We start from the raw sequence: 16,533 nt of genomic DNA on the forward strand, positions 1-16,533 counted from the left end.
TCATAAGGGCTTGTCAATCACAGTCACACCTGAAGTAACAGAAATAAAATAAGTTCAAACAACTATATCCTCGTTTTCTTATACAACAGGCTTCCATTTTTGGTAAAGCTTATAGTGATGGCCTGGATCAGGTGACTGAATCCTCTTTTAGTTGCACTACAATAGCTCTAAGCTGCTGGGGGTTTCCCATGATGCACTGAGTGTTTCTTCTTCACTCTCTGTGGATTGAATCTTTAGTTATTATTAAGTGGTTCTCATCCACAGTGTGTCTTTTGTCCCGTTTTCCTCTCCTCACCCCCAACCAGTCACGGCAGATAGCTGCCCCTCTGTGAGCCTGGTCCTGCCAGAGGTTTCCTTCCTGTTAAAAGGGAGTTTTTTCTTCCCACTATTGCTAATTGCTTGTTCATAGAGGATTCATTTTATTGTTGCAGTTTTCTCTATGTTATTGCAGGGCCTCTACCTTACAATATAAAGCGCCCCTTTGTAAATCATTCTGCACAGTATGGCTCAAGTAACCACAAGAAATAACAAAAGCCAACTTCAAGAAAGCATTGAAAACTGTGTGGCTCCATATGTGGAGCGCTGACCTGCATAACTGCGACCTGTGCTCATGCAGGTCGGCAGTAACGTCCACTTGTCAGTGATCGGATTGTAGAACTCCACCGAGGCCAAATTACAGCTTCCGTCATCTCCTCCCACCACGTAGAGTACATTATTTACAGCACACACGCCTGCACACACAAACGCACAACGATTAAAAGACATCTAACACAAGAGCACCACACATCCGAGGCTGCTTGGTGAACACACGCCGTGTTGCTTACCTGCATTACGTCGACACATGTTCATGTCAGCTACTTGTCTCCAGCTGTTAGTGGCTGGATCATAAACTTCACAACTCTTCCTCACCAATGGACCATCGTGGCCCCCCACAGCATAAAGTAAACCTTTTAATACACCCACACCTGAGGAAGGCATTGGACATGCACTTACTAGAGATCACACTGTGCAATGTTTTTCATTTAGTCCTCTTTTATAAGTAAGCTTCAGTAAAGATTTGTACTGACAAAAAGATCAGTTGTTCCATTTAGTATTTTAAACACAAATAACTTCAAAAGTTGACACACCTGCTCCACTGCGTCTTGTTCCCATCTCTGCTATATAGCTCCACGTGTTGCTTTTAGGGTTGTAAGCTTCTACTGTACTTAAACACTGCCTGGTGGCTCCGTCATAACCTCCAACAGCATAAAGGATCCCTGAAAAACATGCAATCCATAATTTAGAACGAGGTGCAGGGGCGGATAAAAGACACAAGTGATGGAGGAACTATGATATTTTTAATCACACCGCTCTTGCCATAGTATATATCGTAGTACTGTAGTATTTTGTAATAGTGGTTTGTTTTAAAAAAGAAAAATATGAGCTCTACTGAAGCTGTTTTTCCTTAGTTTTTTTTTCACCTTCTATTTCTAAAAGCTAATTTTAGTTTGGGAATCATATTCACCATTGACAACGCCGACTCCTACACTGCTGCGTCGGGTGCTCATGGGCGCCACATGGAACCACTCGTCTGTCTTAGCGTTATACGCCTCGACCGTAGACAGACCTGCAAACACGCAGAGCGTCAATCAAAAATACAGCAGTCAAACATTTTGAAAATTCTCTGCTGTCACATTTTTAAAGGACATTTGGCGTCACACGCTGATGTCACAACCACACAAATAAAAAAAGCGTAGCAGCAGACCTGTGCTGCCGTCAAAGCCTCCAACAGCGTACAGGAGTCCGTTGAGCACAGAGGCCCCGAGCGTCGATCGACGGTCCTGCATGCTGCTCACGCTCGTCCAGCGGTCCATCATCGGGTCGTAACAGTCGACCGTCCGCACGCGCAAAGAACCGTTGAAACCGCCCACCGCGTACACGCATCCAGCCACATACACCACACCTGAGAGAGAACACAAAGTTTAAAACATCTTTCATTCTCCTGATCAGTGCTGAGTGACATAAAACTTTATGTATTTTTTATTCTCACTTTTTCTTGGGAAAATCCTGGTAGGATGAGAATCAAACTGGTGACATTCTTCAGCTCATTTATTATGATTACTGAGGGTTTCCTACCTGCTCGGCACCTCCTAGTTGGGAGTTCAGCCACTTGGTACCATCGCTGCTCCTCAAAGTCGTAACATTCAACACTTCGAATGGCCTTAGGAGCCTGACCGCCAACCACCACCATCACCTACGCACAACAGCGATGCCATTACAAGATCACATGCTGTTTTGATGTGGATGTAAGTGTTCATAGTGTGTTAGTACCTTAGGACAGCAGGCTGGAGTCCTCATGCGTGTGCGGGCGGTCTTCATCAGAGCTCTCTGGTCGGCCGGCAGCAGGTGGTACTTCATGGCCTCAATCAGGTAGTCTTTACAGGCACTGCTGTTCTTAATCAGAGACTCCTCCTCCACCCGCTGACACAAGTGAACAGTGAGGGAGGAACCGATCAGCTTGCATGATTTACCGTTACAGTACATCGCAGTGAGTGTGATGTTTCTGAGCTAAAGTCAGCATAAGAAAAACCCATAAGAAAGTGAAAAATCTTTGGCTTATAAAATATATAAGCCAAAGTGTGTTTATATCAAACTGAATACTGTCAGCAGGCATTGTTAACTAATTTTTTTTTAATATTCAGGAAATGACTGGTATTTGTACAAGGTCATGATGTTTTTTCAGTAAAAAAATAAATGCTAAAGGACTTCAGCCGCTGCCACTTTACTGTAAAAACGATTCAGCCACAGCAAACACTGCACTCAGTTTTGCACCAAGAAATAATCAAATCCACTTCTTTAAAGCAACAGAAGTGACAAAGAAAAATAAACATTCATTTATATTTTTAATTTCATCACTTTCAATAAAAGTGCCCTTTCTGACAAGTGAAGCACACATTCACTTTACATCATAGTTTGTTTGTTTTTTATACATATCTTCAACACATCAGTGAAGTGTACACACAGAGACACACAGACACACAACATCTTCCTGTCATAACCAACCTCACCAGCAAGATGACAGAATTAGAAAGCCTTTCTTGCGTGAGCTTGTTTGAACGTCCCAGAAACAATAAAACAGGCCATCGTTGAATGTTGAAGCACTGCTCTGCTGCACTGTTTGCACTCGCACGAGTCTGGTCTTTAAAAAGTATAAATTACATTATATTGTGTACATTGTCTACATTCATAATTTACTGTGGCACCTTATTCCTGTCAGCCCCTCTTTCATCTTTTATTTCCCACATTTTTTACTGAATTCACTTTTAATCACCCTTTCCTGCCGTTTTTCTTTCTCTGACCTACATGTGGTTCATGTTCTGTATATAGTGCTTTTCTACATCACTCAAAGAGATGGGGAAAAAAAACATTAAGGAGGCTTTACACCAGCCCAGTTTCTTTTTTCTTTAAAAAAGGATGACACACAAAAGGTTACTGGCAGCTGACAGTGCATAAAACTTTAACTCTACTTCATTTAAGTGCAGATTAAAGAACAGCAGCTAAACACACCTGCACCAGGTATTCTCTGGAGAGGAGCGGCAGGCGGACATGTTCCATCAGGTGAGCCAAATGCTCCTGGCGGACGTCTTTATCGTGGTTGACCCAAGCTATGACGGCCTCAAAAACCTGCACACCAGCGCACACAGGCACACGCAAATCATTGTAAAGTTTTTACTCTACTTCTGCTATACGTGCAAAATGAGAACGACGAGAGAGCGTACCTTCTCCTCTGAGGGTATGGTGAGCTTGTCGCTGGCGATAAGGCTGGACACTTGCTCCATGCCCAAATTAAGAAACTCCTCACTCCCGACCACCTCTGTAAAATGTTGCTCTGCGGGCACAAACTGCAGATAAACACAGCTGCTTCTCTCCACAACTTCATTAATTACACCTGTTCTCATTCTGTCTCCCCAGATCCTCCCGGACACGCGGACTCGTTTAAATAAAGGAACAGGGAGTGCTGCCACACACGTGCAGACTTTTGAACGCACAAACCTGCGAAGCTGTTAGCCTGCGTGAGAAGCTGGGAGCAGGCGTGTAGGTCAGCGAAGGCTCTTATTCCCAGGCAGTTGGACGGATGAAGCTGAGAGCTCAGGAACTCACAGCAAGCCTTTTTCACCTCGTTCAGCTGGAGCAGCCCCGCTGCAGGCAACAGCGCCTGAGAAACAAGAACACGAGGTTTGCACACAGGTTTCGGCTTTACTGCCACAGCGTACAGATCAGTACATTTAGAGCGGTGACAGGTTGGCCTGGTGTGCAGAAGAGCAATCTCTGACTCACTGACAGTTTACGTTGATGAAACTGTTCCAGTCTTTTTCAACTTTTAGACCAAGAGAGAAGTGAAAACCTAAAAATAAACTCAGCTGAGCTTAGAGCACAGCTACCAATCAAAGTGATCACATGCTGTACGTGCATCTTTTATAGTGCCTCTATTTGCACTGTGGTGATCTGATCCTTCCCAAGTTTAAAAAAAATCTATTCAAAGATGGAAACTGCTTTTCTGGTTTAATTTCGTGGGTTTTAAAGCAAGTAGAAAACTTCTAGAGAAAAAGCCTGATTAAATCACATTTCATCGTTTCATGAATGCATTTCAGAAATATTTACGTCAGAAAAACTTAGTTATCCAGGTCAGTGTCATCTTTTTTTAAATGACACCCAATATTAAATACAGCCTTATTTAAATACAGATGCAAGTTTTAGATTTTTCCTGAAACCCAGGAGATTTTTCCAATCACACTCACACCAATTTAGAATTACCAGTTAAGCCAGCCCCACTAACTGCATGTCTTTGGACTGTGGGAGGAAGTTAAAGTATCAGGAGAGCACCCATGCAAACACTGAAGGCCCCAGACTGGATTAGAAGCCACGATCTTCTTGCTGTGAGGCAACAGTACTAACTGCTGCACCACCTTGTCTCTCTAGCTTCTGGCCCTGCGACAGGGCTCCAGACTCCAGACCTTAACCCAACCATAAGCCCTGATCATAATACACGACTTCCTACTGAGTTAAAAGATTTCAATCCTCCAGCCCTTCGATTAGTAAAGACTGCTTGAGCCACAACACCAAAAACACTGAGCCTACCAGTGTTAGCAATGTAAGATCAAACCACCAACCTTTCGATTAGTAGTCACCCTGCTTTACCTCCTGATCCATAGTTATCTCAAGATAAGAAAAGCTTAAGAAGTGTGAAGACATAATATGGAAAATATGAAAGATATCATGTACATGTACAGTCTTCACTAGATCTTCAACACTTCACTGTCCCAGTCCTGCATCCTGCCGTGTCTAAAGTCAGCCACAATTGTCCCACTGCCAAAGCATACTAACATTAGCAGCCTCAACGACTACCGACCAGTTGCTCTAACACCTGTTATAATGAAGTGCTTCGAGAAACTGGTCCGACGTCACATCATGTCCTGCCTGCCACCCACACTCGACCCGCTCCAGTTTGCATACAGAGCTAACAGATCAACTGAAGATGCCATCGCTACAACGCTCCACACCACCATCTCTCACCTGGAAGTGCAGGGCCGTTACGCCAGGCTGCTCTTTGTTGACTTTAGCTCTGCTTTCAATACGATACTCCCGGACAGACTAATAGTTAAACTGCTGGAAATTGGACTTCCTTCCACCACCTGCCGCTGGATCAGAGACTTCCTCTCAGACCGTGTACAGAGAGTTAGAGTGGGGCCTCATCTTTCCTCAGCCCTCAGCCTCAACACCGGCTCTCCACAAGGCTGTGTACTGAGTCCCCTACTGTACACTCTGTACACACATGACTGTGTTAGTTCCCACCCAGACAACACAGTCATCAAGTTTGCAGATGATACCACCGTGGTGGGGCTCATCTCAGGGGGAGATGAGACTGCGTACAGAGCTGAAGTTCAGAGGCTGTCAGATTGGTGTGCAGATAACAACCTGGACCTCAATACCACCAAGACAAAAGAACTGGTAGTTGACTTCAGAAGGAGGAAGTCCGAGCTGCAGCCTGTCAGCATCAACGGGGAGTGCATGGAAAGGGTCTCCAGTTTCAAGTTTCTGGGTGTGCACATAGACACAGACCTCCAATGGAGCTCTAACACCTCTGCGGTCTTAAAGAAGGCCCAACAGTGTCTCCACTTTCTGAGAATCCTCAGAAAAATGGACCTGAAGAAGGAGCTGCTGACCGTCTTCTACCGCTGCTCCATTGAAAGTGTGCTGACATATTGCATCGGTGTGTGGTTCTCCAGCTGCACCACAGCACACAGAAAGGCACTCCAGAGGGTCATCAATATGGCCCAAAAACTCATTGGACATCCTCTTCCCTCCCTGAAGGACCTGTACAGCACTCGCTGTCTCAAGAGGGCATGCAGCATCCTACGGGACTGCACACACCCAGGACACCGGGTGTTTAAGCTGCTGCCGTCTGGCAGGAGGTTCAGGCTGCTAAGGTCCCGAACAAATAGACTCAAGGACAGCTTTTACAACAGGGCAATAGCCCTGATCAATGTAAATAGCTGACCTGACTGGATACCTCCCTGGACTTTTTTAGGGGGTAGGTAACAATGTTTAAAACAATAACAATAATATTTATATGTATAACAAGGTGCAGTAATAATTAATGTGCAATAATAACAGTGTGCAATACACATACACTTATTCTTCTTTTTTATACTAAGTTAATATACTGTGTTGTGTTGTTTGTTGCGTTGTGATGTGTCATATCGTGTCGTGTTGTGTTATATGTAGTGCCGATGTAGGACAGTTTTTCCAATTTCATTGTACTACTGTACTATGTATGACTGTGCAATGACAATAAAGAGTTATCTTATATTATCTACTTAGAATCATCAGCTAACCTAACATATGAGTCTTTGGACCATGGGAGGAAACCAGAGTTCCCACACAGAAAGCCCACAGCTGGCCAGCAGGTTAAAACCCAGAATAGTTTGTTTAACTCTTCACCTTAACCTGATAACCAAAGAGACCGTGTTTTTGTGTGAAGCTAACAAAGCCTTTGATGTGAATGAGCTTTAATGCATCGAGAAAGCTTGAACTGAAATGTTATTTTTGCCTTACAGGTAAATCACTTCCTGTCGAGTTTCCAGTGTGACACTGCAAATGCTGCAAACCTGCTCAGTGTGAGTCCAGGCCGTAGTTATTGAGCTAATGCATGTGTGTGTTTACCTGCACATTATCCTCCGTGACCTGTATCTCCGCCGTGTAGATGTAGTCAATCAACAGGCCCAGAGTCCAGCCATCCATCTCCTTTATCCTCACTCGTTTTGCCCTACTTTCTGCCATCTCGCCTGTTAGTACATGTGCACACGTTAGCTTTTCAGCACCACAAAGGTAGCAACTGTGTCAGGCACTAAAAACAATGAAAGGAACCGAATAGATGAGAATGGAGGAGGGCCGTTACCTGTGAACATAGCGTGAAAGTAAGGGCTCCCAGCAGCCAGAACCACTCTGTGAGCAGCAATCTCGACGTCCTCTGCCACAATGGTCACATCACACAACAGGCTCTGGCTACATGCACGAGTAGGAAACAGAAACCGTTACAGTTTACAGAAAGGATTTGGTGAGGACGAGGCAACAAATAACTGAAGAGACAGTGTGGGACACCTGCGCAGCTCGTTCATGACTTTGAACGCCTTCCTCATGTGGCGAGGGTTCAGAGTGACGGGACCGTGCCTTTCCACTCCGTCCTCTTTGTCCAGAGAGTGTGGACAAAGTCTAGTGCACCTGAGAGGAACAGTACAGATACGTAAACAAGAAGCACACAGGGAACACAAAACGCGTAACTTGAGAGCTACTCGGGTCTCCTGGTGCACGGCAATCACAGTGAGGACATCTTTTTGTTTAGAATCACTTCTAAACACCATAGCTTTAACCAAAAGCACAATCAGACACTGCGTTTAACTTCTCATTAAGTTTTCCAAAGTGTCTTTGCAATCACTTTAAACCCCGACTCGGCTGGTTTATCTCCTAGAGAAGATAAATTACTGTTGATTTGGAAACTGACGGTGTAATATTTCCTGATTTCCTGACAAAAAACACGCACACACTCAGAGGGCGCTGTATCAGGACCAAGCTTGATTTTCACATGCGTAAAGAAGGCATCTTCCCAGGAGTCCACAATTAAGATTAAACGCTCATTTGTAAACTGTTTAGCAGTCCAGTCAAAGCTGCAGTATCAGGTAGTGCTTTGTCTTGTTTAAAATCTTATCTAAAGACCTTAATTATTAGTTTATATCAACAAGGTGCAGACTCTCAGTTGTAGCATGTAAAAGCTGAACGGTTCTGCTATAAATTCTATTATCATTATTATTGCTGATATTATTAACTGTTGTTGTTGCACTAGCGTTATGATTAGAATAGGGGATGCACTGCCTGAGACACTGCTGATACTTGTGTTTGAAAGAGCAGTTTAGCACATAGCCAATGTTGCCAAAGTTATACGCTTTGCATGCAAATTCATATTGTTTTTGTTTATTGTTATAATTTGTAGTTACATAGAATGCAGTCAGTCAGCATTTGTATGATGCTGCACATCATTACTGAGACATGCTGTGATGTATGGTTTGGAGACGCTGGCACTGACAAGGAGATGAAGATGTTAAGATTTTCATTGGGAGTGAGCAGGATGGGCAGGATTAGAAATTCATTTATCAGCGGGACAGTTCAGGTTGAGAAGTTTGGAGAAAAGGTTAGAGAGGCAAGGCTGAGATGGATTGGATGGAGAGTGGATATATCAGGCAAAGGATGTTGAAGATGGAGCTGCCACGCAGGAGGAAAAGAGGACAATCACAGAGAAGATTCATGGTTGTAGGTAAGGAGGCCATGCAGAGGGTTGGTGTGACAGAGGAGGATGCTAGGGATAAGGAGAGATGGAGGCGGGTGATCTGCTGAGGTGAGAAGAAGATGCTGCACATCATAAAATACAAACACACCCTGCATAAGTTCTCCAGTCACTGACATAAGTAGTGAAACAATGTAAGAACACTGCAGCACTAATAAAAGTGCTTATTCAATATTAATAGCGAAAATGTTCTGAGAAAAATACGAGTTACAATTTAGAAGAAAAATGACTCCTGTGTGTAAGATATTATTATACTGATGAATCAAGTAGCACTTTCAGGTGGCACCATAGTCCAGCAGCTCTACTCAGGGGCCCTTCTCCTGAGGGTTTCATGATAAGTCTGAAGAGGTTGTGAGAGAGAACAGGAAAAGTCCTGCTACAGATTTCCATTCATGTTTGAGACTCTGGCGTGTGTCGTAAAACATTGATTAAGCTTAACCTAAGATGGAACCTTCTGACTGCCCAAGGTGTTTGATAAGATCGTGTGTGTACTTTAAACCTTCATTATTGACTATTCATTAAAAACAGATCGATCAAGTTGGCTGAACTGTGCCGGACTAGAAGTATATATATATAATCCGCACAATTACTTTGTTATTTGCACCTCTGAGCGCACACCTCTGCCCTCCCTCTCCTGAAATCAAACATTCAACATGTACATTTACATGCTGCTCCTCTGTTTTCTGTCACAAATACACCCACACACCCACACACGGCTGTGAAGCACACGTCCTCAGTGCCACGAACAGAAACAGAGGCGTTAGACCAACAAGCACAACGTTATGACACCACCACAGAGCCTGCAGCCTGATCCTGCAGCCACAGTCCCCGGGTATCAGTCCTCCCCACCCGGTCATTGAGCAGCCACACCGGCTGGCCGCTGTCTCTGTCAATGCGGCACCATCCGTCAAGCAGCCACTGGGAAACGTCAACACACACAGAGAGAGGGGGGGGGAGAGATTCAGCAGCTTTTTGCACTTACAGCGGATGACTGTCCATGATTCTGGTGTTTTTCAGAGGCTGAAAACTTGGCCCAGCGGCATGCACCATTCCATATCCACAGTGTCGTCTTCGATGGGTCTAAATTCAGGCGTGAATCACGGCGATCATCTGTCCAGAGGCGGAGAGACGGGCTGACGACAGCCCCATTAAAGCAGCCTGTTCCATAGAAACACACAGCCCGACTGCTGCGGTGACACTCTCCACAGACACGTTGCGATTCAGTCCGGCTGTTGTACCCAGCGGACTGCTCCTTATGTGGGCCGAAAAACGCGCAGGAAAGGCGCACACCGCCGGGTCAGACGGGGGTTGTTTTTACTCAGCGTCCCCTCTCTATTACTCCTGGGTGTTTATGGGTGCGAGAGGCGGACGGACAAGGATACCTGTTATTTTCCAATCGCTGATTAAAACGCACAAACAAGGACATGTCGGTAAAGACGGTCCTCTGAGCAGCCAAGGCGTCCCAGAAGAAAGCGCTGTCTCCCTCTAGCTGTGGGAGACTCACGAAACTGAACAAACACTCCGTTCAGTTTGTTCATAAAGAGACAGCTCATAAACAGGAACAGAGGACCTTACATTATAAAGTAAATAATTTACAGTATCACAAGGGGAAACTGTAAAGTGACACTGTAAATACTTTAGACTTCATCATTTACTCCAGGTTTGGTCTTATTATGATGGACAATTTATGCCCTATTTTTGTTGCATTACTTTTTATTTTTTATTCAGTTTAAAAATAAGAACATGAAACGTGTTTTTTGCTTCTCATCAAGCCCAAATTTTTATATCTCTAAATCTGACTTTGTAAATCAGAAACTGCTTTATAATGTCACAGTTTTGACCTCGTACTCTAAATTTGATCCTGTTATAAATTTGACTTGGTTGACTGTTTATGATCTACGTTTGTATCATTTTCAGCTACAGACTCAAGGTGTTTGATTTACTTTCATAAACTATAACAAGTTATTTTGATATACTACCGCGATTTTGATTAAAGGACTCAAACTTTAGATTTTTAAAGTCTAAGTTATACTTTATTAAATAAGGTCAATTTATAAATCAGTAAGTTGGAATTAAAATTTTCATGGCAGAATTTAGATACTATGGATTCAGATTTTAGATATCATATTACTGAGTGTTTGCCTCATGCTAAACCTGCCTTAGCATTTCTCTGTTTTGATTTTATTACGAAATTTGTAGTATTATATTAAGTAAGTCAGTTTTATTTATATGCACAGTTAAGACCAATGTGTTTTGTAGTAAAATAAATAAATAAACACATAAAATAATACTATACTATAATATCTAACAAAAATTTTCTTTGCACTACTTCGAAGCACTTTGCAATTTGTTCTCCGATGTATCTTTCTATTGTTTTTGTATATATTTCTCCTGTATGCTATTTATTCCTGCTGTCTACTATTTATATTTTATTCCAACACAGCTGATGTGGAGCACCCACGATTTCGTTGTACATGTACAATGACAATCAAGTTTTATTCTATTTTATTCTTTTCTATGTCTTTTAGCTTTATATCTTTCACTACTGGCTTAAATTCTTGTTATTCTGTTCCTAGTAAGTCACAATTTTGATTAAATTTAAACATAGGATTACAAAACTTTTATTTATCATCAAGCACAAAGTTTTATTTTAGCATTTTACTTTGTAAGTCAACATTTTCTTCATCGGCATCATATTTCTCACTTATCAGTTTACTTTTATTTCATTATTTGGACACTTACTCAGAACCCGTATACAGCAGTACATGCCTGGGGCTATTGTCATGCTGCACAATGAGATCTGATTGAGACTGATTGCTTCATTATCTAATAATTCTGTGTGTATCTCGCAAACATGACCACAAATACTCATATATCTCATCCTTGCGACTAATATGTTCTGCTCTTCTCTCCCAAGTCATGTCTTTGGAAGTCAAAAACTGACATACATGAGCATTTATATTTTTTATTAGTCTTTCTGTCAATTTAGATATCTGCCTGCATTAGACACACACTATACAACATGTTAAATGTAGTCCATGTCAATCAGAAACTGTACTAAAAGAGTGGATAACTGCTAATTAAACACATTAGTATTACATTCAAAATCCAGGTTTCTTCATGTCAGGACCACAGACCCATTTGCAGACATTTTTGTCCTCGGAGCACCATCTGTGAGGATATTTTGCCTGACTGTACTGTTTGTGAACATGCAAGAGCTGTGAGAATGAGCAGAACAAATCTGCTGTGGTGTGAAGACACCAATTACATCAGAGACAACATGCTTTCATAATGCTCTGTACTCACTACTTTACTGTACTAATTTACTGTACAGCACTTTGGTCAGCCTTGGTTGTTTTTAAATGTGCTCTATAAATAAACTTGACTTGACTTGACTACTGACTCAGTGTAGTGGTGACCTGGAATAAAAGCTGTTGGCAGGTAGATTTGTTTAAACCAAAATGCCAAGATAGCAATGTTATTTTGTTTTTATGTAAACACAGAGGACAAATAATTTATTTCTAAATTATGTTTTTTGAGCAACAGTCTCATGTGCGTCTAGTATTATTATATCAAGTATTACATCTATTGATGTAATACTTAATTTCCACAAAACTCAAGGATTTCTAAAGGAGTATCAATACCGAACCAAAATGCCACAACCCATTGTTTTTATCCTTCCATGCCATTTAAACACTGACCCTCTGGTTTGCACCAAAGGCTCGGTTCAGTGTTTTATCAGAAGACGATGCAAAGCTAGTTTTAGAGGTTGAGTACTACTCATTTGTGACCCACCAATAAACCCGAGGAGTACACCTTGGAAATTTTACAGGGCGAGGTCAAACCTGTTTCAATCACTATATCACAAAATGCACTCTGCAAAAAAAATAACTAAGACTTCAGTATAGTTTCAAAAATTATATTTTATTTTTACAATAAAAAAAAAATCAACAATGAAAATATTTACATAAATGAAAACAGAGGAAAAAAACTGTAGAAATATTGTAATAACCTCCCCACATTTCTGCAGGAAAGTGCTCTTTGTTTTAGATACAGTCACATTACACTGCCATCCTTCAAATCCAGACTTTATTTGCCCATTACTTCAAATGAGGCATACACAACTGATGAATGCAAGCTCACATATCTTGTTTCTGTGTCATCTCCAGCCAGCCTTGGCGGACTCAGGTCAATCCCAACCTTGCAGAGTCTTTATTTTGGCAAGCGACTGTTTTGCTGTTTCCAGGCGGTTTATTACACACACTGGATGCATAACAGCACATTTTGAGAGCGGGGCAGTTTCAAATGATGTGACTGTACATGTGGTGTGTTAGTTTTGCTTTAAAGGGGCAGGGGGCAGATTTGCAGAGGCTTGCTCCAGAAAGGCCAGCGGTCCAGGAGGGGGAAGGTCTGAGGGTTTACGATGCTGGCCGCTCACATCCTCCAGCACTTGTTGCCAGTGGTGTAGCTTCGTCAAGTGCTTCTGAACCAGCATTTCTTTTCTCTGTAGTTCATTACGCAACTCTGACACATCCTGAAGTGAGAGGACAAGTTGACGAATTGAGAAAAATGAATAATACATACATTCATGACTATTTGTTTATTTTATTTTGCACAAATAACAAGGAAATTTATTGGAAACATAAGTGGACCCAATTCATTGCAATAGTTTACCTCTTTCACCACTTGCTCTGGTTTCTGCACAGACAGCTGAAGCCTTTTCTGTAAGAAGAAGCACTCAGTCTGCCGAGCCACATCCAGAAACTTTTGTATGCACTGGTCCACACCTACAATAAGCACAACACATGTCAGCATACGGACTAAAATGTGAAATGTGGAAAATAAAAGTGTTGTGCTTCACTGACCTGTTCGAATCTCCTCCTGGTCTGTTCCATTAACGTAATCTTGGCTCACCAGGGATGCAAAACATGCCTAAAGAATAAAAAGAGACAACATTCTTAAATCATAACAGACATTCTGCTCAACCATCTCAAATTTGGCTAAAACTTTTAAGATCAAAGGTCCAAAATCTGGGGCGACCGTGGCTCAGGGGGTTGGGAAGCGCATTTATGACCGGAAGGTCGCCGGTTCGATCCCTGGGTTCTCTGTCCTGGTCGTTGTGTCCTTGGGCAAGACACTTTACCCTACTGGTGTTGGCCAGAGGGGCCGACGGTGCGATATGGCAGCCTCGCTTCTGTCAGTCTGTCCCAGGGCAGCTGTGGCTACAACTGTAGCTGCCTCCACCAGTGTGTGAGAGTGAATGAATAGTGGAATTGTAAAGCGTTTTGGGTGCCTTGAAAAGCGCTATATAAATGCAATCCATTATTATTATTATGACATGTATGATGATTTCTGTGAAATGCTACCTTTCTATATCAGATACTTTTTAGAAAAATGATCTGTTGACCCACTTCAAGCATGTTTTTTCTCACCCTGAAATCTGCCTTGGGGAGTCAAACAAGTTCACAGTCTTGCAGCATTCATGGCAGTAGTCAACATGCCGTAGCAGTCGTAGTATTTGGGTAAGCGTGTTGCACTAGACTGCTAATTACGGCATGTGGAGATGGAAATCTGAACTATTCACATGAAATGAGTTACTAATCCCCTTTTCCCTTAATTATTTTGCTGTACCATAAATGTTGAACTGATACTTGTTACGTTGTCATGCTTTTATTTTTTTAAAGTTTTTGAGACTGCCTCAGACTGCCTAGATATCTAAAATAGTATTTAACAAATGAAGCTAAAATTTCACAGCAATCATTATAAATTTCAAACCCTGAAACTTTCAAGCAAATCAAAGGTGCTTAAGCAGAAAATGTTCTTTTAAAAAAAAGTGATGATTTGATGTGGAATGAGTGATGTTCCAGCTTTGAGTCCAGGCAGTTTTCTAGACTGCTTGTCCCCAAATAGATTAATTAAACTTTAAAATATGTGAATAATACCTGCCTCCCAACCTACACAAAGAAATTAGCAATGCTGTTGATTTGCAACTGAGGAAAAATACGATAAAGACATCAATGCTAGTAAAAAACTGTAACTAGAACTACTTCTATGTTTATGCCTTAGTGAAACTTAAATACAGTCTGCATTAAAGAGCTCCATTCTTGTGTTTGTCACTGGGTGCAGAGATTTACTCTGACAGCAGCATTATTCACAGTGGTTTCTGATGTCAGGTGATAAACACCTGGCACATAAATGGCATTCATTCGGGCAGCGAGGTTTGATAGTAGCTCTTTATCTGTGGATATCCACTGGGACATCTGGGTTGTACCCTTTTTCTTTGGAGATTACATTTGTGTGAAAGTGTTTGTACGGGTCTGTCTCCAAGCTTTGTCATCTTGTAAATTTTTCCAAAGACATGCTGAAACTGGTTTCATAATATAAAACCACAGCTATTTTTGAAGAACTAAGGTCCCCAACCAAAAGCAGTTAGACGCATGTGAGAAGATCCTTCGTGTAATTTATATTGTGCAAAGAGAACTCAGCGTGGCAGTGCAGCGTGTGGTCTGGACACAAGCTCAGCCGAGACATTTCGACGTGGCGTCACAAAATTAAAACGACCGCAACAACCGTGAAAAGAGTTGGATAGACATTGCTGCTCAATGTTTTCCATTAGCAATTTAGCAAAGTTGATGATGGGGGGGCTGTGTGAGTGAAAGACCGAGAGGGAGAGCGAGAGACACAGTATGAGCACTCAGGTCGCATCAGAGCATCGGGCCGTATAGTATCGTGACCTACGAACTTCTAATACCTGCGACTCAATCGTACAGTTTGAGCAGGAGCTGAATGACGCGACTGAAGAAAAAAAAAAATCGCACAGTGTTTGCCCAGCTTAATGCTAGAAGCATAGCGCATTAAACCAACAAAGGAGTCAGATGTACATGATGTGTGAAGTGTGTGTCTATTGTGTTTTTTCTTTTTTTCTTTAGTTAAGTGACAAAGAGGGAGGATTATGGTGTTTTAGGTGTTAGAAAAAAAAAGACAGCAGCCCGTGTGTTTGTTACCAAGTGTCTGCTAATTAGCAGGGCACAGACAGGGGGCGAGGCTGGGACTTTGTTACACGCCACAATACTTGCTCATAATAATAATTATTATTATTTTTAATAATTTTAAGAACAGGACTTGAATGTAAAATGGGTACACCCTGCGGTACAACAGCACCAGCAAACAAACACTAACTCTAACCGGCTAAAGCTGCTAGCGACAGTTAGCATGCACAGCTAAAGGAAGCCAGCACTGAAGACTCCTACCTCAAAAGAAGCCTCCAGTTCATCCACCAGCGTGTTGCTTCCTTGCGTCCTGGGAGCGGCACTAGCAAAACTCGGCTGGCCCGGTCCGCCGGGACCCCCGACAGGATGTGCACCAGGAGGCTGCTGGCCGCTAAACATCCCACTCATGGACGAAGCCATCTTGATCCGATTGTTTTTCCCCTCTACAGTCCGCGCATGCGTATACAGTCTACAGAGCTTTCTAGCCAAACTTAGGTGGACAACCTTTTGCACATCTTTTGGGACACAGTGGCAATATCTTTCTGGTCTGTTGCTTTTTTGTGGGGGACATAATTTAGTCAAAGCGTCCTCCTGAGAGATGATAGGAATCTATATCTTTATATACATTAAAGCTTCTGAGTAATGTCTCATATTTTGTACAGTTGT

General features: G+C 42.3%; 2 protein-coding genes across 3 annotated transcripts; both read right to left on the reverse strand.

Moving 5' to 3' along the window:
• klhl2 (kelch-like family member 2) lies at nt 1–9,928 on the reverse strand. 2 transcript variants are annotated; one of them, XM_085355774.1, is made up of 15 exons: nt 9,861–9,928; nt 7,642–7,761; nt 7,439–7,545; nt 7,204–7,325; nt 4,033–4,195; nt 3,759–3,868; nt 3,547–3,663; nt 2,311–2,460; nt 2,116–2,233; nt 1,745–1,942; nt 1,505–1,606; nt 1,128–1,256; nt 825–965; nt 588–731; nt 1–29 (listed from the first exon to the last, which is right to left on the reverse strand). In XM_085355774.1, the coding sequence occupies exons 1-15, from the start codon at nt 9,926–9,928 to the stop codon at nt 1–3; spliced, it is 1,818 nt and encodes a 605-aa protein (XP_085211900.1). The 2 variants fall into 2 exon arrangements, with proteins under 2 accessions (XP_085211900.1, XP_085211901.1); XM_085355775.1 differs by having other exon boundaries at nt 4,033–4,202; nt 7,193–7,325.
• A 2,993-nt stretch (nt 9,929–12,921) lies between these two features.
• Nucleotides 12,922–16,288, reverse strand: med28 (mediator complex subunit 28). Its single transcript, XM_085355776.1, has 4 exons — nt 16,129–16,288; nt 13,744–13,810; nt 13,553–13,665; nt 12,922–13,412 (listed from the first exon to the last, which is right to left on the reverse strand). The coding sequence occupies exons 1-4, from the start codon at nt 16,285–16,287 to the stop codon at nt 13,209–13,211; spliced, it is 543 nt and encodes a 180-aa protein (XP_085211902.1). The 5' UTR covers nt 16,288; the 3' UTR covers nt 12,922–13,208.
• Between the last annotated feature and the right edge of the window lie 245 nt (nt 16,289–16,533).

The sequence above is a fragment of the Diplotaxodon limnothrissa genome, linkage group LG6 (genome assembly GCF_057381915.1).
Source record: "Diplotaxodon limnothrissa isolate DT_005_m linkage group LG6, D_limnothrissa_male_GT1.1, whole genome shotgun sequence".
NCBI lineage: Eukaryota > Metazoa > Chordata > Actinopteri > Cichliformes > Cichlidae > Diplotaxodon > Diplotaxodon limnothrissa.

Excerpts from the sequence above, each read along its gene's own strand:
- klhl2 (XM_085355775.1), bottom strand. The coding sequence starts at position 9,928 with ATGGTGCATGCCGCTGGGCCAAGTTTTCAGCCTCTGAAAAACACCAGA. Across the intron at positions 3,664-3,758 it reads CCATACCCTCAGAGGAGAAG|GTTTTTGAGGCCGTCATAGC; the intron begins GTACGCTCTCTC and ends GCTGGTGTGCAG. Across the intron at positions 732-824 it reads CATGTGTCGACGTAATGCAG|GCGTGTGTGCTGTAAATAAT; the intron begins GTAAGCAACACG and ends TTGTGTGTGCAG.
- med28 (XM_085355776.1), bottom strand. The coding sequence starts at position 16,287 with ATGGCTTCGTCCATGAGTGGGATGTTTAGCGGCCAGCAGCCTCCTGGT. Across the intron at positions 13,666-13,743 it reads CCAGGAGGAGATTCGAACAG|GTGTGGACCAGTGCATACAA; the intron begins GTCAGTGAAGCA and ends TGCTTATTGTAG. Across the intron at positions 13,413-13,552 it reads CAGAGCAAGTGGTGAAAGAG|GATGTGTCAGAGTTGCGTAA; the intron begins GTAAACTATTGC and ends CTCTCACTTCAG.